The following is a 17,587-nucleotide window of genomic DNA, read 5'->3' on the forward strand; positions in this document are numbered from 1 at the left end:
GGTCACTTAAAAAAAAAAAGTCTCTTTTCTCTGTCTTTCTGTGGAGTGGAGAAAAAGGATAGGTTGCACTGGTAAGTACGGTTCTTCTCCCAGCATTTTCATTTTTTAGATCTGTGGTATTCACTGACTGCAGAACATCGAATCGTTGCGGTTGTCTCCCTGAGCCTGGAAAAAAACTTACTTTATCTTAGCAGGCTAACTATATAGGACAAGGGAGAAAATAATTGACCTGTCCTAGATACATTTTTTAGATAAATTTCAAATAAACATTTAAAGTGAGGGTATGTCACCATGCTATTATGAACAGTCTAGATAGAAATTTTAATAGTTTAGTCCTGAAATGTATTTTGGCTGTCCTTTCCCATTTTACCTTCCTTTTCTTCTTCCCTAATTATCTACATATGAGATTAGGTCATTGATCTGAGAGACGCATCGCAGGCCAAGAGCAGCATTGCCTATTAATTGACCGTCTGATCTGCCTGGTGCACTTGAATTTTATTGGGATCGTCCTTGTCCAGGTTCGCGTGCATCTCTCTGACTTGTAGCTATTACTGACATTTCCAAAAATAGGTAGAACATTTCTGGGTGTTGTGACTAAAGAAATTTACCTTTATACTCTTACTCGCTGTTTTAGCCCCATAGGAATATGATATCAGTTCTTTCTGCCTTGGAGGAACCAAGGAAGAAATACTAAAAGCTGAAGGACAAAATAATGGTTTTTGTTCCAGCAAGGGTTATGTGTAGTTTTAAATGAGAGGGATCGTCAGCATTGGTCTGGTTTCTTTTGTCTCCCAGCTGTGCCTTTTCTATTGTAAGATCATTTTACACACACCCGAGAGATTTTATTTCGGAGCAGTTTGGGAAGTTGTGGGTAAATTGGAGGTATTGATGTACTCAAAAGTGTTACTCTTTGGGGCCACCCTCGTAATTGCTTCTGAAATTAATTTAACTCTTAGTCTTTCTTCCTCCCTCAGTATCTTACCCCCTCCCCCACAACCCCAAATCAGCCAAAATCATACACATGGCTAACCTATGCAGACAGTAGCAGTAGTACTAGTACTTTTTGTGGGCCAGGTGTCACAGAGTGCTTTATATGTGCTATCTCATTTCTAACAGACTGTGAAGTTCTGGTAGCTACTCTTTTCAGATCAGAAGAATGAGGCCCAAGTGAAGTTCTTTGCCCTGTTTACTCACTGATAAGTGATGGAGCTGGGACTTGAACTGAGGCCTGTCCCACTTTAGTTCCCCTGCTTTTAACAATTGTGAATGAATTGGGTGGACAATGAATGATTTTTATTAATAAATTAGTTGACAGAGAATGTGCAAGTTGAATTTTTCAATGCCTGTACATGAGCTGGGCAGTATATTTCTTAAAGATAAGAGTACTATCAGTTTCTTAAGTAGAAAAGGTTATTAGCAATCCAAATCTATTGCCTCTTGTGGCAGGTAATACAACCAGGTAGTCTTGATGTGCATTGAAGATTTTGTTTTTCTCAAATCCAGATAATTAAAGAGAAACAAGATACACTGAAAATTGTTATAGGCGTGAGAAGACTAGCAGGCCCATCATGCTGATTAAAGTATTCTTTTTTTGAATTTCCTACCACATATGGAAGTTCCCAGGCTAAGGGTTGAATTGAAGCTGCAGCTGCTGGCCTTACAGCACAGCCTTAGCAATGCCTAATCTGAGCCACTTCTGCAACCAACACTGTAGCTCACAGCAATGCTGGATCCTTAACCTACTGAGCAGGGACAGGGGTCGAACCTGCGACCTCATAGATACTAGTCAGATTCCTTACTGCTGAGCCACAATGGGACCTCCAAAATTATTCTTTAAGTTAGGAACTCTCACACTAGTTTTCATTATTCAAATGTTAAGATTGTTTCAAGGTTATTTCCTATCTGGATACGTGTATTAGGATCAGTGTATCACTGATCAATTCAACAAAATTAGAATGATTTAGGTTATTTCCTTTATGCCAGTCATGTTAGCATTTTATATATATTCTGAATTCTGGAGAGTCTGAAGTCTTGTAAACATTGCCTTTGCTGTGCCTCCAAATTGGAATTTTTTTTTTTCTTCTGTGCCTGCTCCTGCAGTATGTGGAAGCTCCCAGGCTAGGGATTGAATCTGAGCCACAGCTGTGATCTACACTACCTCAACCGTAGATCCTTTAACCCACTGCCCCAGGCCGGGGATTGAACCCGAGTCACTGCAGCAACCCAGACCGCTGCAGTTGGGTTCTTAACGTACTTGTGCTATAGCGGGAACTCCCAAATTTGAATTTTTAATTCTCATTTTTGCATTGAGACTTCTCATACATATCTGACTGACTTTCTCTTGAATGATTATAGAATTCAGTTACACAAAAAGATGTTTCAGAAACAGTACTCTTGGCTCAAAAGTAATTTTTAATTTATCAAAAAGGAGTTAGGAAAATAATCTTCAAGACCTGTGTATAAGCTTTTAAAAACCACCCTGTGCAACTACAAAAGCTCTAATTGGCAGACCGTTACTGTGCGCGTGATGCGCTGTGAAATGCGTTAAAAGGCAGTGAGTACTGCATAGTGGTTAAATGCATGGGCTCTGAAGACAGCCTGCTTGAGGTCAAATCGTGAGTGCACCGCTGACTAGCTGTGTGACAGTAGGCAGGTACTTCATGTCTCTGTGTCTCAGTTTTCCTATCTTTGAAATGGGGACAGTAACATCAACCTCATGGGCTTTTGTGTGTTGCACGAGTTGATATCATTCTGCAGTTATTTAATCCTAATTCAGATAGCCCTAAAAACTAAATTTGTGTGTATGTGTATGACTCTGGTTAAAAAAAAAAAAAAAATCCTGGAGTTCCTGTCGTGGCGCAGTGGTTAAAGAATCCAACTAGGAACCATGAGGTTGCGGGTTCAGTCCCTGGCCTTGCTCAGTGGGTTAACGATCCGGCGTTGCTGTGAGCTGTGGTGTAGGTCGCAGACACGGCTCAGATCCCACGTTGCTGTGGCTCTGGCGTAGGCTGGCAGCTACAGCTCCGATTAGACCCCTAGCCTGGGAACCTCCATATGCCGCGGGAGCGGCCCAAGAAATGGCAAAAAGACCAAAAAAAAAAAAAATCCTGTATCTACAATATGAATAGTGTTATATTTTGCTGCGAAAATATTAACAGAATGCTATCACAAATCCTTCTGAGATTGTTACACAGTAGATAGTATACCTGTATTGTGTGCTGAATTCACAATCTGAATTCAGAAACACGTCCAGCCGCAAGTGTATGTGTACCTGTGTGTGTAAAGTGCCCAGAGCGGTGCTTAATGTTAAAGTCATATCAGATTATCTTATATGCTTTTAGGCTGAGAGGTTTAAATCCTATAGAAAGCCTTTTTGTTCTCAATTCAGTCCTTCAAGATTGAGGATTGTGTCTGAGGAAAGTATATCAGCTAGTTAAAAATTATTAGTATAATTTTAAAAATTTACAGCGCGACCATAAGAGTTTGTAGGAAAGCTTTTATTTCATTTTTGGCCAGGCCCTTGGCATGCAGATGTTCCCAGGCCAGGCATGGAACCTGTGCCAGAGCAGCAGCCTGAGCCACAGCCGTGACCACACTGGATCCGTAACCTGCTGAGCCACCAGGGAACTCCTGAAGTTTTTATTTTGAATGAGTAGTTATTTTAATTTACTTCAGCAGAGCCTCAATATGCAAGTATTGTCAGCAGTACTTTAAAAAGAATCATGAAGCGTAGTGGTGCCAGAAGATACAAACTATTATGTAGAATGTTAAGGGACTTCCCTTAAGTTCTCTGATACTCCATTTTCATTTAAATCTCAAGACAGAATAAAACTATCAGGGTTTATAAAAAGTTGTAAAGTCATACTACTTGTAAACCACAAATTCTGTCCTATTATTTCCATCAGTGTAGAGAAGCCAATAGTTGTGTTTGCAAGTCTTATTTCATTAGTCTGTTCTCCTCCCCTCACCCTTGAAACAGTCAGTGGGAAACAAGAAGTATTGTGGACTCAAGTTCAGGGTTCTTCTCCCCCAGCTACCACTTTTTGTCAGTCATTGTACTCTCTAGCCTTGACCTTTTCTGGGACCCATTTGACTACCAACTGAACACTTAAGTTAGCTAGCTTAACTCCGTGGTCAGGAAATATGCTAAGAGATTGAATGCATTTCCTTGGCACTGCTGCTTACCGTTTTACTATTTATTAGTTGCAAAAAGATCAATTTCTTTTATTTCGACTGTACCATCAGAGGCAACTGTTTTATAATAGCAAAAAGGATACCAACAGATGAATCTGCAATCTTAAATTCCAAGTTTTGCTGTATTAATAAGTGGTGTTTTTTGAGAGGACAGGTGACTTAACCCTTCTGAACCTTTTTCTCGTCTCTAACGCTGGGTGATAATATTTCGTCAGGATTGTGAAGACAGTTAAATCCCATTTCAAAGTGTGTGACCAATAAATATAAAGTCCTTAATTTTTTTCCTCAGTGCTGTTGAGTAGTGGAATTCCTGAAAGGAAGGTACCAGTTCTGATTTTTAGCTGCTATTCAAGGGCAGCCATTATTCAGCCTCATTCAGGTTTTTTGGGGGGTGGTTTTTTGGGGTGGTGGTGGTTTTTTTGTTTTTTAACCTCATCTGTCACTGCTTCACTGTGTACCTAGGCTCCAGGCACACAAGAGTAGTCTATTTAAGGGTTTGCATGTTTTTTTTCCATAAAGGGCAATGTAGTGAATATTTTAGGCTTTGTGCGTCACATAAAGACTATTGCATGTTGTTCTTGTCTTGGGTTTGCAGACCTCTGGTCTGTCTGAATATCCTATGTATATTTTTTTCTTCCAACTCAACTAGAAAGCTTCAGTTTCCTACTGATGTGTCAAAACTGAGCTCCTCTGCCACCTCCAGGAAGCTGTTTAATTTTGTGCTGCTACTCTGGCAGTGGCTGGCTTCATAGCAGTTGGGTTGGGTTATTTGCTTATGGTTGAGACACCCATTAGATCCCTTGAAAAGAGTCAAACCAAAACCACAGTGTCTCATGAGCATGTTTGAGAGTTTGATCTGTTCTTTCTTTAGGGAGTCACTACAGCTGACTCATTTCTTGCATCATTTGAGCCTCTTTGGTGAGGGTTTTGGGGGCTGCCTTCCAACTTTCTATCTGCTGGACCTGCTGTGTAGAGAATGAGCCCTCAGAATTTGGCAGGTGGTGTTAATGCTCCCCAGAAGACACTCTGTATTTTCTTCTCTTCATTGTTTAGGTATCTCCCATTAGAATAGTCTTGTGAAATCCGCAGGAATTCACTGCCACCCCAGCTGGGGTCTTGGAGGTCCCTTACGGATGATGCATCAGAGTTGTACTGGTTTAAGGGTTCGTAGCTTGATAGCTGTTTTACCCTGTGTGTCCTATTTGATTATGTTACTGTTTTTGGATCTTGGCTGCAGAGCAGGGTGCTTTTTCACGTAGTATCAGAAGTGTTTGGTATCAGAAGTGTTAACCTTACACCAAACTACATAATTAGTTTTTAAAACTGTAGTTTGTTGCTTATATCATGCCCTTGATTATTTATTCATCAATATAGGTAACTGATTTTTCAATAGATTTTTAACCCCTGGTCAGAAGAGCTAAATCTAATTTGCTCTTCAGTTATCTTCATAACTAGAGGGAATAGCAGTTATATAACTTTAAAACCCGTGTAATACTCAAGTATTTTTTGTTTTGCTATTTTCAGATTCCTTTTTTTTGCCACGACTGTTTTAAAACTAAAATATGTGTGTTTCCTTAAAGAAGGGACTGAACTTTATTTTCTAATTCAGTTAGTCATCCTTTGGGAAGGAATTTTGAGCCCAAGAAACTTGTAGGGGAAAGGAGGCCAGAGTTTTATAAAACCAGGAATGGGTCTGGGCATGTGAACAGGTCTGAAAACCAAGAGTTGAGTCAGGCAGTGTATAAGCATACCAGCATCCGAAGGTGGAAATTTGAACTGCTTACTAGTACATTTTTTTTTTTTTTTCTGGAAAACCTCCAAAGAAATTCTGAGATACTGAACCTCTTTGATCAGGGTTGTATACTTGATTTTTTTAACAATATTAATGTCCTTGAGATTTTTCTGTCAAAGCCATATGTGTTTTTCTTCGAATGGGTTTTCACTGTAGTATAGGTAATAGAATAATATATAGAACAATATAAATAAGTACAAAATACATAGTTTATGATATCATTCATCAACATTGAGTGCCAGGGATGTGCCAGACACTGTTCCGGGCACTAGGGAGACACTGGTGAAAAGATCCTTGCATTTGTGGAGCCTAACTTATGGGGGAAATAGCAGAATATATGTGAAGTGATGTGAAGTGCTGAGAAAGAAAACTAAATGTGCAAAGAGGACAACAGGTGGTTGGAATTTGAGACAGGAGATCAATTGAGAATTCAGTGAGCAGGTGATGCTCGAATACAGACTTGAGGGCGGCGGAGGGAGCGGTGAAGATGCTTGAGAAGAAGCACTGCCGGCGCGGAAGGAACAGCAGATGTGAGGTAGAGTCCTGCTGTGTTTGAGGGATGCTGGGGAAGCTACGGGCCTGGGGCAGAGCGAGTGAGGGGAGGTAACGGGGCCTAGATCAGGTAGGGCCTTGCATATAACACAGGGGAGATGATGGTAGCCGAGGCCAGCGCTTTTCCCAGCTTCGTACAAAAACCCTGTGATCCTCAGTGCTGTCAAAGTTTGACCAGTTGTCATTCTTTTTAAAAATGCTTCTAATTTTTATCGAATGTACATAGAATCAGATCAGATTTACTTTATAAATCTAACAAGGTTTGCAATGGAATTTCCGTTCTGAACCCCCGGTGGTATTGATGTGAATGAATTTGCGTGATGGCATATGACTTACTGGGTATATGAGAAGCCCTCACTTTCGGTATTTTTTTGAAATACTTTATTTCTGTTCTTTTTACACACTAAACTATAGGTAACATCACATTTTAGCGTAATCTTTGTTTAGCAGAACTATTTCCTCTTCTATTTGTTTAGCAGAACTATTTCCTATAGCTATAGCAGACTAGATAATGAGAAAAACTGAATCAATTAGAATGACTGGTTGTGCACAGGGATTTAAGAATAAGTGTGGTACTGGATTTCGTGTTTAATAGAACTGTCTAAATCAGGTCAGCAGGCATGTTTTTATGGGCCATCTGCCAAGACTAGAGGCATCTTTGGCACCTATTACTCCCCTAGGCATGTATTTGCATGAGACATGAAACAAAGTCAGTATTTTAGAGCTGGAATAAATCTTAAGTACTGTCTAGTCTAAGCTTTTGGTTTTACGAATACATTTTTTCGAGAGCATTCTCACACGCTTTTTTCCTTCATGAGAGTTCTTTAACATAACTCACACAGATAGTTGGTGAGAGAACTCGACTCACCCAGAACTTACATTATTTGCACTAGTTTTGCACTCGTCTCCTAACAGTTGCCCCAAATACCAGGCAACTATAAAAATTAGAGCATTGGGAAGATATTTTCTATGATAATGTATAATACAGTGGTTCTCAAACTTGAGGGTGAAGCCCTCACCTGGGAAGATTGTTTTTCAGAATGTAGGTTTTCTCCACCTCCCTCCGGAGTTTCTGAATTAGTCGGTTTGGGATCGGGCCCAGTAAATCTGTGATTTTGATGTATGTGACCTGGGGCATTGCCCTTAAAACACCCGGATCTCAAGGCGTAAAGGAGACAGAATTTAAGTGAGGTTACTAGCGCTAATCATCTCAGACCTCTTACTTCCACAATTTTTAAGAAAGTAAAAAGCTACTTGGGGTCTTGTTCTTTTGAGAAGTTTCCCTCTTCCATGGCCGTAGAGGCAGAGGAGAGATGCTCAGTGATTATTTTTGTTCCTCTGTCGGCAGGCCCTTAGGGTCATTGCCATACCCCTGATCGAATCCGCGTAACGGCATGGTCCTGCCCGTGATGAAAGACAGTCTCTCTCAGTCAAAATGAAGCAAATTGAAAATCTCGGAACAAGATGCTAGTTTATCACTGCTGAGAGATTACTGAAATTGAGCAGAGAACCCTAGAATACTCTGTTCATGGAGTATGGATGCAGTAGCGTGGTGCTGACTTATGATGAGGCGCCCTTCCTTCTCAAGCAACTGGAATGTTGTCAGGTGTTGCCTGATTACACATAGGCACTGACTGAATATTACAAATTATGGTGCTGGTGGATTAGGTCGAGAGAATGTGTGTGAGGAAGATGTTTATGGAGGGGAAATCTTTCCCACTTCATAATTGTGTAGTTCCCTAGTAACTAATAGGCAGGAATATGGCTTTAATTAGAAGGAAACCACTTGGCCGTCAAAAGCATTATGTCCTGCTAAGAGGAAGTTGATGCCTGCTAAGTTTATTCCAGGTCTTTGACTGTGTCATTATAAAGTAAGCTCACTATAAAAAAAAAAATGGCTAAAAGTCTAGATTAATGGAGTTTAGGCAGTTGAAAGGAAAATTTTTAGTAATTAAATAATTCACACCTTGGAAGGCTGAAGGACGGGAGGCTACAGAAATCATGTTGAGTTTTTTTTAGAGTTACTTTAAGTAAATTTGTAAATATAGTGCTAGTTTCAAGAAAAAGTACATAGAGGTTATTTCTTCCAAGCTGTCTCATTTGTTGCTATTAAAATTTTTGTAGCCATATTACAGATGAGAAAAAGCAGGTTGATTCGATTATAGGAATTCGATATGAAGCGAATTTTTATAAAGCAGCAGACACAAATAGAAGAGGAATATGACAATAAACTCACAGAGGAACTTAGTGGTATATACCTCTTAAAACAAATAGTTCTTAATAATTTGGTGTTTTAACTTAGGGACTTATATTTATAGCTTGTGAGTATGCTGTTTACACCTATCACTGATTTTTTATCACTCCATGGTGATAACTTATAAATGTAATAACACTGACTCCTGTATATGTGATTTTAAAACTATTTAAGACTTGGTAAAAGTTCAGTAAACCAAACACCTTAGAAAATAGCACCAGCTGTTTGCTAGGTTAGGTTATACATGTGTAAATGTGTGTGTGTGTATATGTGTGTGTGTGTGTATACATACATACATACACATGTATATACACTTACCTTTACACAGTAAGAACCTAAAAATTGTATGTAAATTGATTGCTTTTGAATATAAGCAGTTTAAATAAAGCTTGTGGTGAGTCCTTTTATTGTTGTCAGTCAGTCAACACTGTTTTGTAAATTTGATTCTAATATATTGGGCTTTTTCAAGGTGAAACCTGTATATGCATATGAAATATGAGCATGCATATATGTACAAAAGCCCTTTTTAAAGAAGTTCAGCTTTCTTTCATAGATACCAAAACTCACTCTGCCTGTAAAATGTTTTCGCTCAAGTTTGCATTGACTCCCAGATTTACACCTTTCTGTTCACATGCGCTACTAGGAATATCTATGCATGTTGATTCTTGTCAGTGCGCTCTCTTTCCCCCTCAATAAATTAGTTCACTTTTAAAAATTGTGACCATTTCTATACAATGAATGTTCATAAAACAAGCTAGCATATTCAGCTTATACAGAAATAAAAATTAAATACCCCACTTAAGACAAGGAATTTCTATTTTGTAAACATGTAGCTTGTATTTCGGAGTATAATAAAATCTGGTGTAAGAACAACTGTCCAGTGGGTTAAGTGATTATTCTGAATGTGTTTAGTGTCTTTTTTTAGTGGCAACGATTATTTGAGCTGGCGGTGGGAAAGGAGGTATAAGGATGAGGTTAAAGTTTTTCAAATTGGAATGGAAGTTTGTTGGCATATTTCAATGAGGTATGTTTATATAACTCAGAACACTTAACAGATACTGACTGAAACCCAGCAAGAACAATTCACTTTCTCCGCATGTTGCCACAACAGTGACTATCACATCTCAGACGACTGAGGCAAACTAGGACCGTAGGACCTTGAAAGTGAACCTCTCATGTCCATAAGGTTTGGCTGTACCAGCACCGAGAATTAAAGGACAAGCCACGTTCAGCACAGCGGACTGGGCAGCACTTAAACTGGGCAGCACTTGCAGCTTTTGAACTGGCCTGGTTAAAGGTCACCTAGGGATTAGGACCGGTTCGCGAGAGGTTTGGATTGTGCGGTGTCCTCTCTTCCATTGCCAAATGTTCCTCCTTTGTGCACTTGGTTTTTTTTTCTTTCAAAGTAGACCTGTAGTTTTCTTCCTTGAACACAATTTGAGTCTATTTTGTCATTATCCAATGTCAGGTTCCTCTCTGCTCTTAAAACATCAATTTTATTTTTTTTCTATTAAGGTGATGTCCCTGGGTGTTGAGTGATTTCTCCTAACACAAGCATAATTCCATTATCCATTATCAAGTAAGTTATCCACCTGCGTAATATTTCGTCTAATTCTGGTGCTTTGAAAAGGGAGCACCTTTTCAAGAGGCAGCCTGCCTTCCCTTACGACACCCGCTGTCCTCCTTGCTGAGTTTGGCACCTCCTCAGTTCTCACGTGGACAGGCTACCAAGGTGATCCATCTAAAATGGAACCTTTACCAGCCCTCCCTTTGCCCGAAACCTTTCGTTGGTTTCCTATTCCTTTTCCACCAAGTAAGTTCCAAGTGAACATGTAATATGAGTACGTTTCTGTCTTGCTACTGCCTCCACCTCAGCCCAAGGGCAGTGTCCCTGCTTGAACCTCGCACCTTCACACCTGTACTTGAACTGCTCCCTCTGCCTCAAGTGCCCTTCCTCTCTCACCGCCCGGCTAACTCCTCATCGTAGAAGACCCAGTGGAAGGCATTCTCTTTCTCTAAGAAGCCGAGTGCTCCTGTCTTTGTCAAGGTCTCTGGTGTCCTCAATCCCAGTTAGCCCTCGTGAGACACAAGCTCTTCTGTGGTGGGGTCACTGACTCAGTCTATTATTTTTTTTTTTCCCCTTTTATTTTTAGAACCAAGTAGAGGTTGCTGGGTGGCGAGATGGGCGATGGTGTGCAGAACGCTTGGCACTTGTGTAGTTACTAGAGAACCATTTTGAAGACGAAATGTGTAAAATCTACAACTGCAGCAAGTTGCTGCTGCTGGCAAACAGTGTGACCATGACATGTAACTCACTGTGTGTCTCTTCCTTCAGCCCTTTTTGCTCCAGAGACCTAGCTTGCTGAACATGACATTAAACACAGGCACATGAGTGTTCATCTGACGACTAAGTTAAAAAAAATTCCATATGGGAGTTCCTGTCTTGGCACAGCAGAAACGCACCTAACTAGGAACCACGAGGCTGCAGGTTTGATCCCTGGCCTCGCTCAGTGGGTTAAGGATCCAGTGTTGTCGTGAGCTGTGTGTAGGTTGCAGACATGGCTTGTTTCTGTTGTGGCTGTGGCGGAGGCCGGCAGCAGTAGCTCCAGGTAGACCCCTAGCCTGGGAACTTCCATATGCCACGGGTGTGGCCCTAAAAAAAAAGACAAAAAAAATTCTATATGACTTTACAGACTTAAATTGGCAACACTAGATATACATTACTGAGCTGTATTTAGACTATGGGAGTGTCATGGTGTCAAGACTTTTCATCTCTCTGAGTCTGCGTTGTTTGGAAAATTTTTTGTTTTCCTTAGAGACGTTCTCTTAAAGTATAAGATTCAAAACTAAAATGTCAAAAATATGAAGTACCTGCTCATCTTCCTGATCTAATATTGCAGTTTCTAAAGACAGTACTTGTTCCTGAGATTGTTTATATGTCATTATACATAAGCCCTTCCTTAGCAGTATCTGTCAAGCAGCACTGCCAGCCCTGTTACTAGGAGAGGAAGTTACTGGTAATTGGTTCATCAGCAGCCTGATGTGTACGACAAAGAAATCACTCTGCTTCTTCATGCCCAGTGACCACATTGAAAGGGTGGGAAGACCTGGTTTTCAGAATGTCAAAGACTGATTTACCCTCAACTACATTTTCCTGCTTTATCCTGAGGCTCTCTTCTTGAGGATGACTCTTCACAGGGCAGCCACTTGTTAATGACATGCCAGCATATACTACAGATAAAGCATTTCATCATGTGTCTCGTTTTCCTTTTTTGTGCTTTATCTGGGAACCCAGGGGGCAGATCTGCAGGACTGGGAAAGAACAATAAAGTTTCAGAACAGTTAGGAATTCCATACAAATAACAACAGAAAACAGTTGTTTTAGTCAGTAACTTGATTTAAAAGGAACTCAAATGTCCAGTTGAGATCTTTGACAAATTGTAAGTAATATTTCATGATAATCCCAGAAAAGCTTGGTAAGGAAGTCTTTCTTATAGGTAGGCCTTACTGGCAAAGAAAAGCAAATAAAAAATAGCAAGTAATAAAAGGATAATGGTATTTTTTAGACTTAAAACTACCCTTTCAGTACATGTGCAATTCTGAGTAAAGTTCTGTAAAGCGGTTGACAATATTCTGTTAAGTGTCTCAAATAACATTGCTCGGGTGGACCACGTAACACCTTGTGGTCCCTTCAGCATCACAGTGCCTCAAACTTTGGTTGCCTCTGGAGTGAATTCTTCCTTTATGGTACCTGGTAGGTGAAGTGACATCACACCATGCCCAAGATGCGAGCCACCCACCAGCTACATGGCATGACGACTCTGCAGGCTGACCGGCAGCCTTGGTAGTTGTAAGGCCACGGATTATAGCCCCCCAGGGGCTCACAGATCTTCTGGCAGTGGGTGTAGCTCCGCCTGCACTCTATACAGCAGATGCCCTCATGATCCAGACGAGGGTCGAACGTCATGCCTTCCCCTTCCTGCTGCTGTGAAATAAAAGAGAGTTACTTGTGTTTTCTTTGTAATGAGATGCACATTGTTTTTAAATAAGGTCCTGAATGGTACAAGAAACCAGCATAATTTCCTGTAGGAGGTTTCAGTCTTTAAACCTTGTTATTCAGAAGCGCTAACTTCAAGGAACTTCCACCCTACCTAATCTGCCTTGGGCAGGGAGGAGTTTTTGTTTTCGTATTGTGAAGTTTCTCCAAGCCTTTAACGAGCCATGGTTACCACTTGATAGTGACTCAACTTTTTTTTTTTTTTTTGCCATTTCTTGGGCCGCTCCTGCGGCATATGGAGGTTCCCGGGCTAGGGGTCCAATCGGAGATGTAGCTGCCAGCCCACAGCAACGCAGGATCCGAGCCGTGTCTGCGACCTACACCACAGCTCACGGCAATGCCAGATCCTTTAACCCACTGAGCAAGGGCAGGGATCGAACCTGCAACCTCATGGTTCCTAGTCGGATTCGTTAACCACTGTGCCACGACGGGAACTCCTCAACTTTTTTTAAATAAGAAGAAGAAACACGGAATTCCTGTCATGGCCTAGGGACTGGAGACAGTGGCCCTGTAGGTTCAGTCCCCGGCCTCAGTGGGTTAAGGATCCAGCATTTCTGAAAGCTGTGTCGTCGGTTGCAGGTGTGGCTCAGATCCAGTGTGGTTGTGGTTGTGATTGTGGCTGTGGCTCTGGCTGAACTATTTGACCCCAGCCCGGGAACTTCCATATGCCTCAGGTGTGGCCGAAGAAAAAAAAAAAAAACCCATGATTTGAAGGTACCATTTCTGCCACTGCTGCGGCACCCAGCTCCCTTGTGGCAGTGATGGCTTCCAGGGCTCTGGGTGAGACAACCTGGGATTCTTGGCCACAGTGGCTCTAGTGCTTGCACCTGGGCAAACATCTCCAGCAAGAAAATATAAAGAGGCTGTACGGGACTAAAAATAACTGCATGTGCAGTTGGGGCAAATTATGGCTAAGATGCTAAAAAACCACCTGCCACCTCTGCAAGCTGAGAGCAAAAGCTGGGTATTAGCCATGACTCCCTCACACACCAACGCCAAAGGGGTGGGCAAACCACCTAAGCCATCCCTCTGGCCCACCCCCTGGACCCACTCCTACCCTCGCCCCTTATAAGGAACCAGCACACACCTCCTATATCCGCCCCCCCGGGGGGGGAGGGGCAAACAAGCATTGAAACATGTTGCCTGTTTTCACCCTGTCCTGTTGCAGCTGCCCCCCCCCCCGCCCCCGCCCCCGCCCCAATAAAGCCTTCCTTGCCTGAATGTTCCTGTCTGGCCTCTTACCAATTTCTATGGATTAAGGAAGCCAAGAACCCTGGATGCTAACATGGGGAGCCCATTTTGAAACTCAGCTGTTAAAATATTTCACGTCAGAGGAAGTGGAAGTCACCTACAGAACTCCATTTTCATGGCTGCAGGCATCACAGAACTGGAAGAAACTTGCCGGTGCCCAAATCATGTACCTGGTCTTCTCATGGATTTCCAGGGGTAGAGACTCTAATATGGCATCGACTTACATTGGCAAAAAGCCCTTATTAATGTAAACTTTAAGCCTCTTTCCTAGAGAAACTGATCTTGGGGAAATACAGCACCAAACACAGATTAGGCTTGAGCAAAGTGAACTTAAGCAACGCTATCATGTCTTCTGGTATCCAAAAAAAAAAGGCTTCAGTCAGCTTTTTTGGATGGGGGTGGAAAGACGATTCTACTGGAAATTTTAAACATACTGGGAAGGGGAGAAAACTGTGTGATAAACATCATCTGGATTGCACAGTTGCTTGCTTTTTGTCAAATCTGGTTTTTGAAAGTAAAGCAAAGTCTGGAGTTCCCGTCATGTCGCAGCAGAAATGAATTGACTAGGAACCATGAGGTTGCAGGTTCAATCCCTGGCCTCGATCAGTGGGTTGAGGATCTGGCATTGCTGTGAACTGTGGTGTAGGTTGCAGACATGGCTCGGATCCCGAGTGGCTGTGGTCGTGGTGTGGGCCGGCAGCTATAGCTCCAGTGTGACCCCCTAGCCTGGGAATCTCCATATGCCTCAGGTGCAGCCCTAAAAAGACAAAAAAACTAAATTCTGAAGCAAATTTAAAGAGACTTGAAGGCACTGTGACATTTCACCCATAAATACACCGGAATCTCTCTGCAAAATATTTCCCTGCACCGCACTGCCATCATCACAGCTAACAGAACTAACAGTTCCTTAGCACGTCCAACTCAGCCTATGTTCAGATTTTGTCAACAAAATATTTGTCTTACTCTCTTACACTGTTTTTTTTTTTAAATTTTATTTTCCCACTGTACAGCAAGGGGATCAAGGTATCCTTACATCTTACACTGTTTTAAAATCTTCAGCCTTTCCATTTGTTCCCCCCTTATCTTTTGAAATAGGTTCATCTGGGATAACAAAAATAAAGACCACCTCATGAATTAATTGTAGCCAACAGGGCAGGAGTCAAAAAGCCTGTTGGTTGAGGCATTTCCTCACCAGAGTTCAACAAGTTTGTTGTTTTCTTTTCAGGGTCGCATACCCAGCATATGAAAGTTCCCAGGCGAGGGGTTGAATCGGAGCTGCAGCTGCCGGCCTACACCACAGCCACAGCAATGCAGGATCTGAGAGGCATCTGCAACCTACCTCGCAACTCAGGGCAACACGGGATCCTTAACCCACCCAGCAAAGCCAGGGGTGGAACCTGCATCCTCATGGATACCAGTGGGGTTTGCTACCACTGAGACACGGGAACTCCTGTTGTTGTTCTTTAATCACAAAAGATATCTCAGAGTTCCTGTTGTGGCTCAGTGGTCAGCGAATCCAACTAGGAACCATGAGGTTGAGAGTTCGATCCCTGGCCTCACTCAGTGGGTTAAGGATCTGGCGTTGCCGGGAGCTGTGGTGTGGGCTGCAGACGCGGCTCGGATCCCGCATTGCTGTGGCTGTGGCATAGGCCGGTGGCTACAGCTCCAATCAGTCCCCTAGCTCGGGAACTTCCATATGCAGAGGGTGCGGCCCTGGAAAAGACAAAAAAAAAAAGAAAAGTAATCTCAGGTTCTTGCCCTGTTTTCCTTAAAGGGATCTGTGAAGGACTAAGATCACGGGGAGGTGTTCCTTCTTGAAGTTCAGCAAGTAATAAAGGGAAAAAAATGACATAAGCAGAATTTTTTCAAGAATATGGTTCACCCTGGGAGTTCCCATCATGGCTCAGCGGTAATGAACCCGACTAGTATCCGTGAGAATTTGGGTTTGATCCCTGGCCTCGACCAGTGGATTAAGGATCTGGTGTTGCTGTGAGCTGTGGTGTCGGTTGCAGACGCCGCTTGCTGCTTGGCTTCTGCATTGCCGGAGCTATGGTACAGGCCAGGGGCTACAGCTCCAATTTGACCCCTAGGCTGGGAATTTCCATATGCCGCGGGTGTGGCCCTAAAAAGACAAAACCAAACCAAACCAAACAAAAGAACATGGATCACTCAAGTCTGGAAGCAGGGCAGTCACATCCTGCCCTTCTGTAAAGGGATGATGTCCTCATCTCTAGAACCAGATGTAGCTAATCCAGACCTGGGGAGTAAAACATATTAAATTTTCTGTTTACCTTTTCAGATGTTGTTTTTCTTTGAGCTTTAGGGAATGAAGTACTGTGGTGTCTTGAATTTTCTCATAAGCCCTGAATTACTTTAAAAAATATTTTTAGGGAGAGCCCTCTGTGGTGCAGTGGGTCAAGGATCTGACTGCAGCAGCTCAGGTCCCTGCGGAGGTTGAGGTTCAATCCCTGCCCAGGGGCAGATGGTTACGGATCTGGCATTGCTGTGGTTATGGTGTAGGCTGGCAGCAGCAGCTCCAATTCAACCCCTAGCTTGGGGACCTCCATATGCCACAGGTGCAGCCCTGAAGAGACAAAAAAAAAAAAAAAAAAGATATACTCTTTCAGTGCAGGAGAGGTATAAATAAGACTAATACCTAACGGGAGTCATTAACGCTGACTATGGGCCATGCTCTGTGCTAAGAGCTTCCCCAGCATTCCGCCATTTACTCCTCTCCATACCCTACGAGGTATGTACAAGGTGCATCCTATTAACTATTTGTAGCATTAAAGATGAGAAAATAATTTAGATGTCCACCAAAGCAGAACTAGTTAAATTTCTGTACATTTATCTGTATGACGGAATAAGGTGTCACCATTAAAATAAATGGAGACAGAAAATTTTCCAAAATGCTATAACTGGGAAGAAAGCATAGAGTTGTGTATGCTCTTTTGTGCTAAAAGTGTGTGTGTGTGTGTGTGTGTGTGTACACACTTATGCAAAGAAACTGGGCAAAGAGCCATTGCTAACAGGTTGCATGGGGGAGGGTGTCTGTGGTAGAAGGGAAACTCACTGTTCCTTGTATACCTTTTATACTGTGTTTTTAAAAATACAGGCTTGTGAGTTCCCACTGTGGCTCAGCAGGTTAAGAACCCAACTAGTATCCGTGAGGATTCAGGTTCAATCCCTGGCCTCACTTGGTGGGTTAAGGATCCGGCACACGGCTGTGAGCTGTGGTATAGGTCAGATGTGGCTCGGATCTGGGGTGGCTGTGGCTGTGGTGTAGGTTGGCAACTGTAGCTCTGATTTGACCCCTAGCCTGGGAACTTCCACATGCTGCAGGTGCAACCCATCGTGGTGCAGTGGTTAATGAATCCGACTAGGAACCAAGAGGTTGCAGGTTCAATCCCTGGCCTTGCTTAGTGGGTTAAGGGGCTGGTGTTGCCGTGAGCTGTGGTGTATGTTGCATATGCAGCTCAGATCTGGT

The 17,587-nt window shown here is 42.4% G+C and overlaps 1 protein-coding gene across 2 annotated transcripts in view; it reads right to left on the bottom strand.

Annotated features, from left to right (window-relative positions):
- Positions 1-12,159: 12,159 nt before the first annotated feature.
- Positions 12,160-17,587, bottom strand: part of CNMD (chondromodulin) — a 32,179-nt gene continuing 26,751 nt past the window's right edge. Inside the window, exon 7 of one of the 2 annotated variants that reach the window (XM_047756365.1) lies at positions 12,160-12,774. In XM_047756365.1, coding sequence (XP_047612321.1) covers positions 12,562-12,774 — 213 coding nt within the window. In that variant the 3' untranslated portion in view covers positions 12,160-12,561. Of the gene's footprint in view, positions 12,778-17,587 lie in introns of both variants that reach the window. The other variant, XM_047756364.1, reaches the window with a different exon arrangement.

The sequence above is a fragment of the Phacochoerus africanus genome, chromosome 13, assembly GCF_016906955.1.
Source record: "Phacochoerus africanus isolate WHEZ1 chromosome 13, ROS_Pafr_v1, whole genome shotgun sequence".
NCBI classification, from domain to species: Eukaryota; Metazoa; Chordata; class Mammalia; order Artiodactyla; family Suidae; genus Phacochoerus; species Phacochoerus africanus.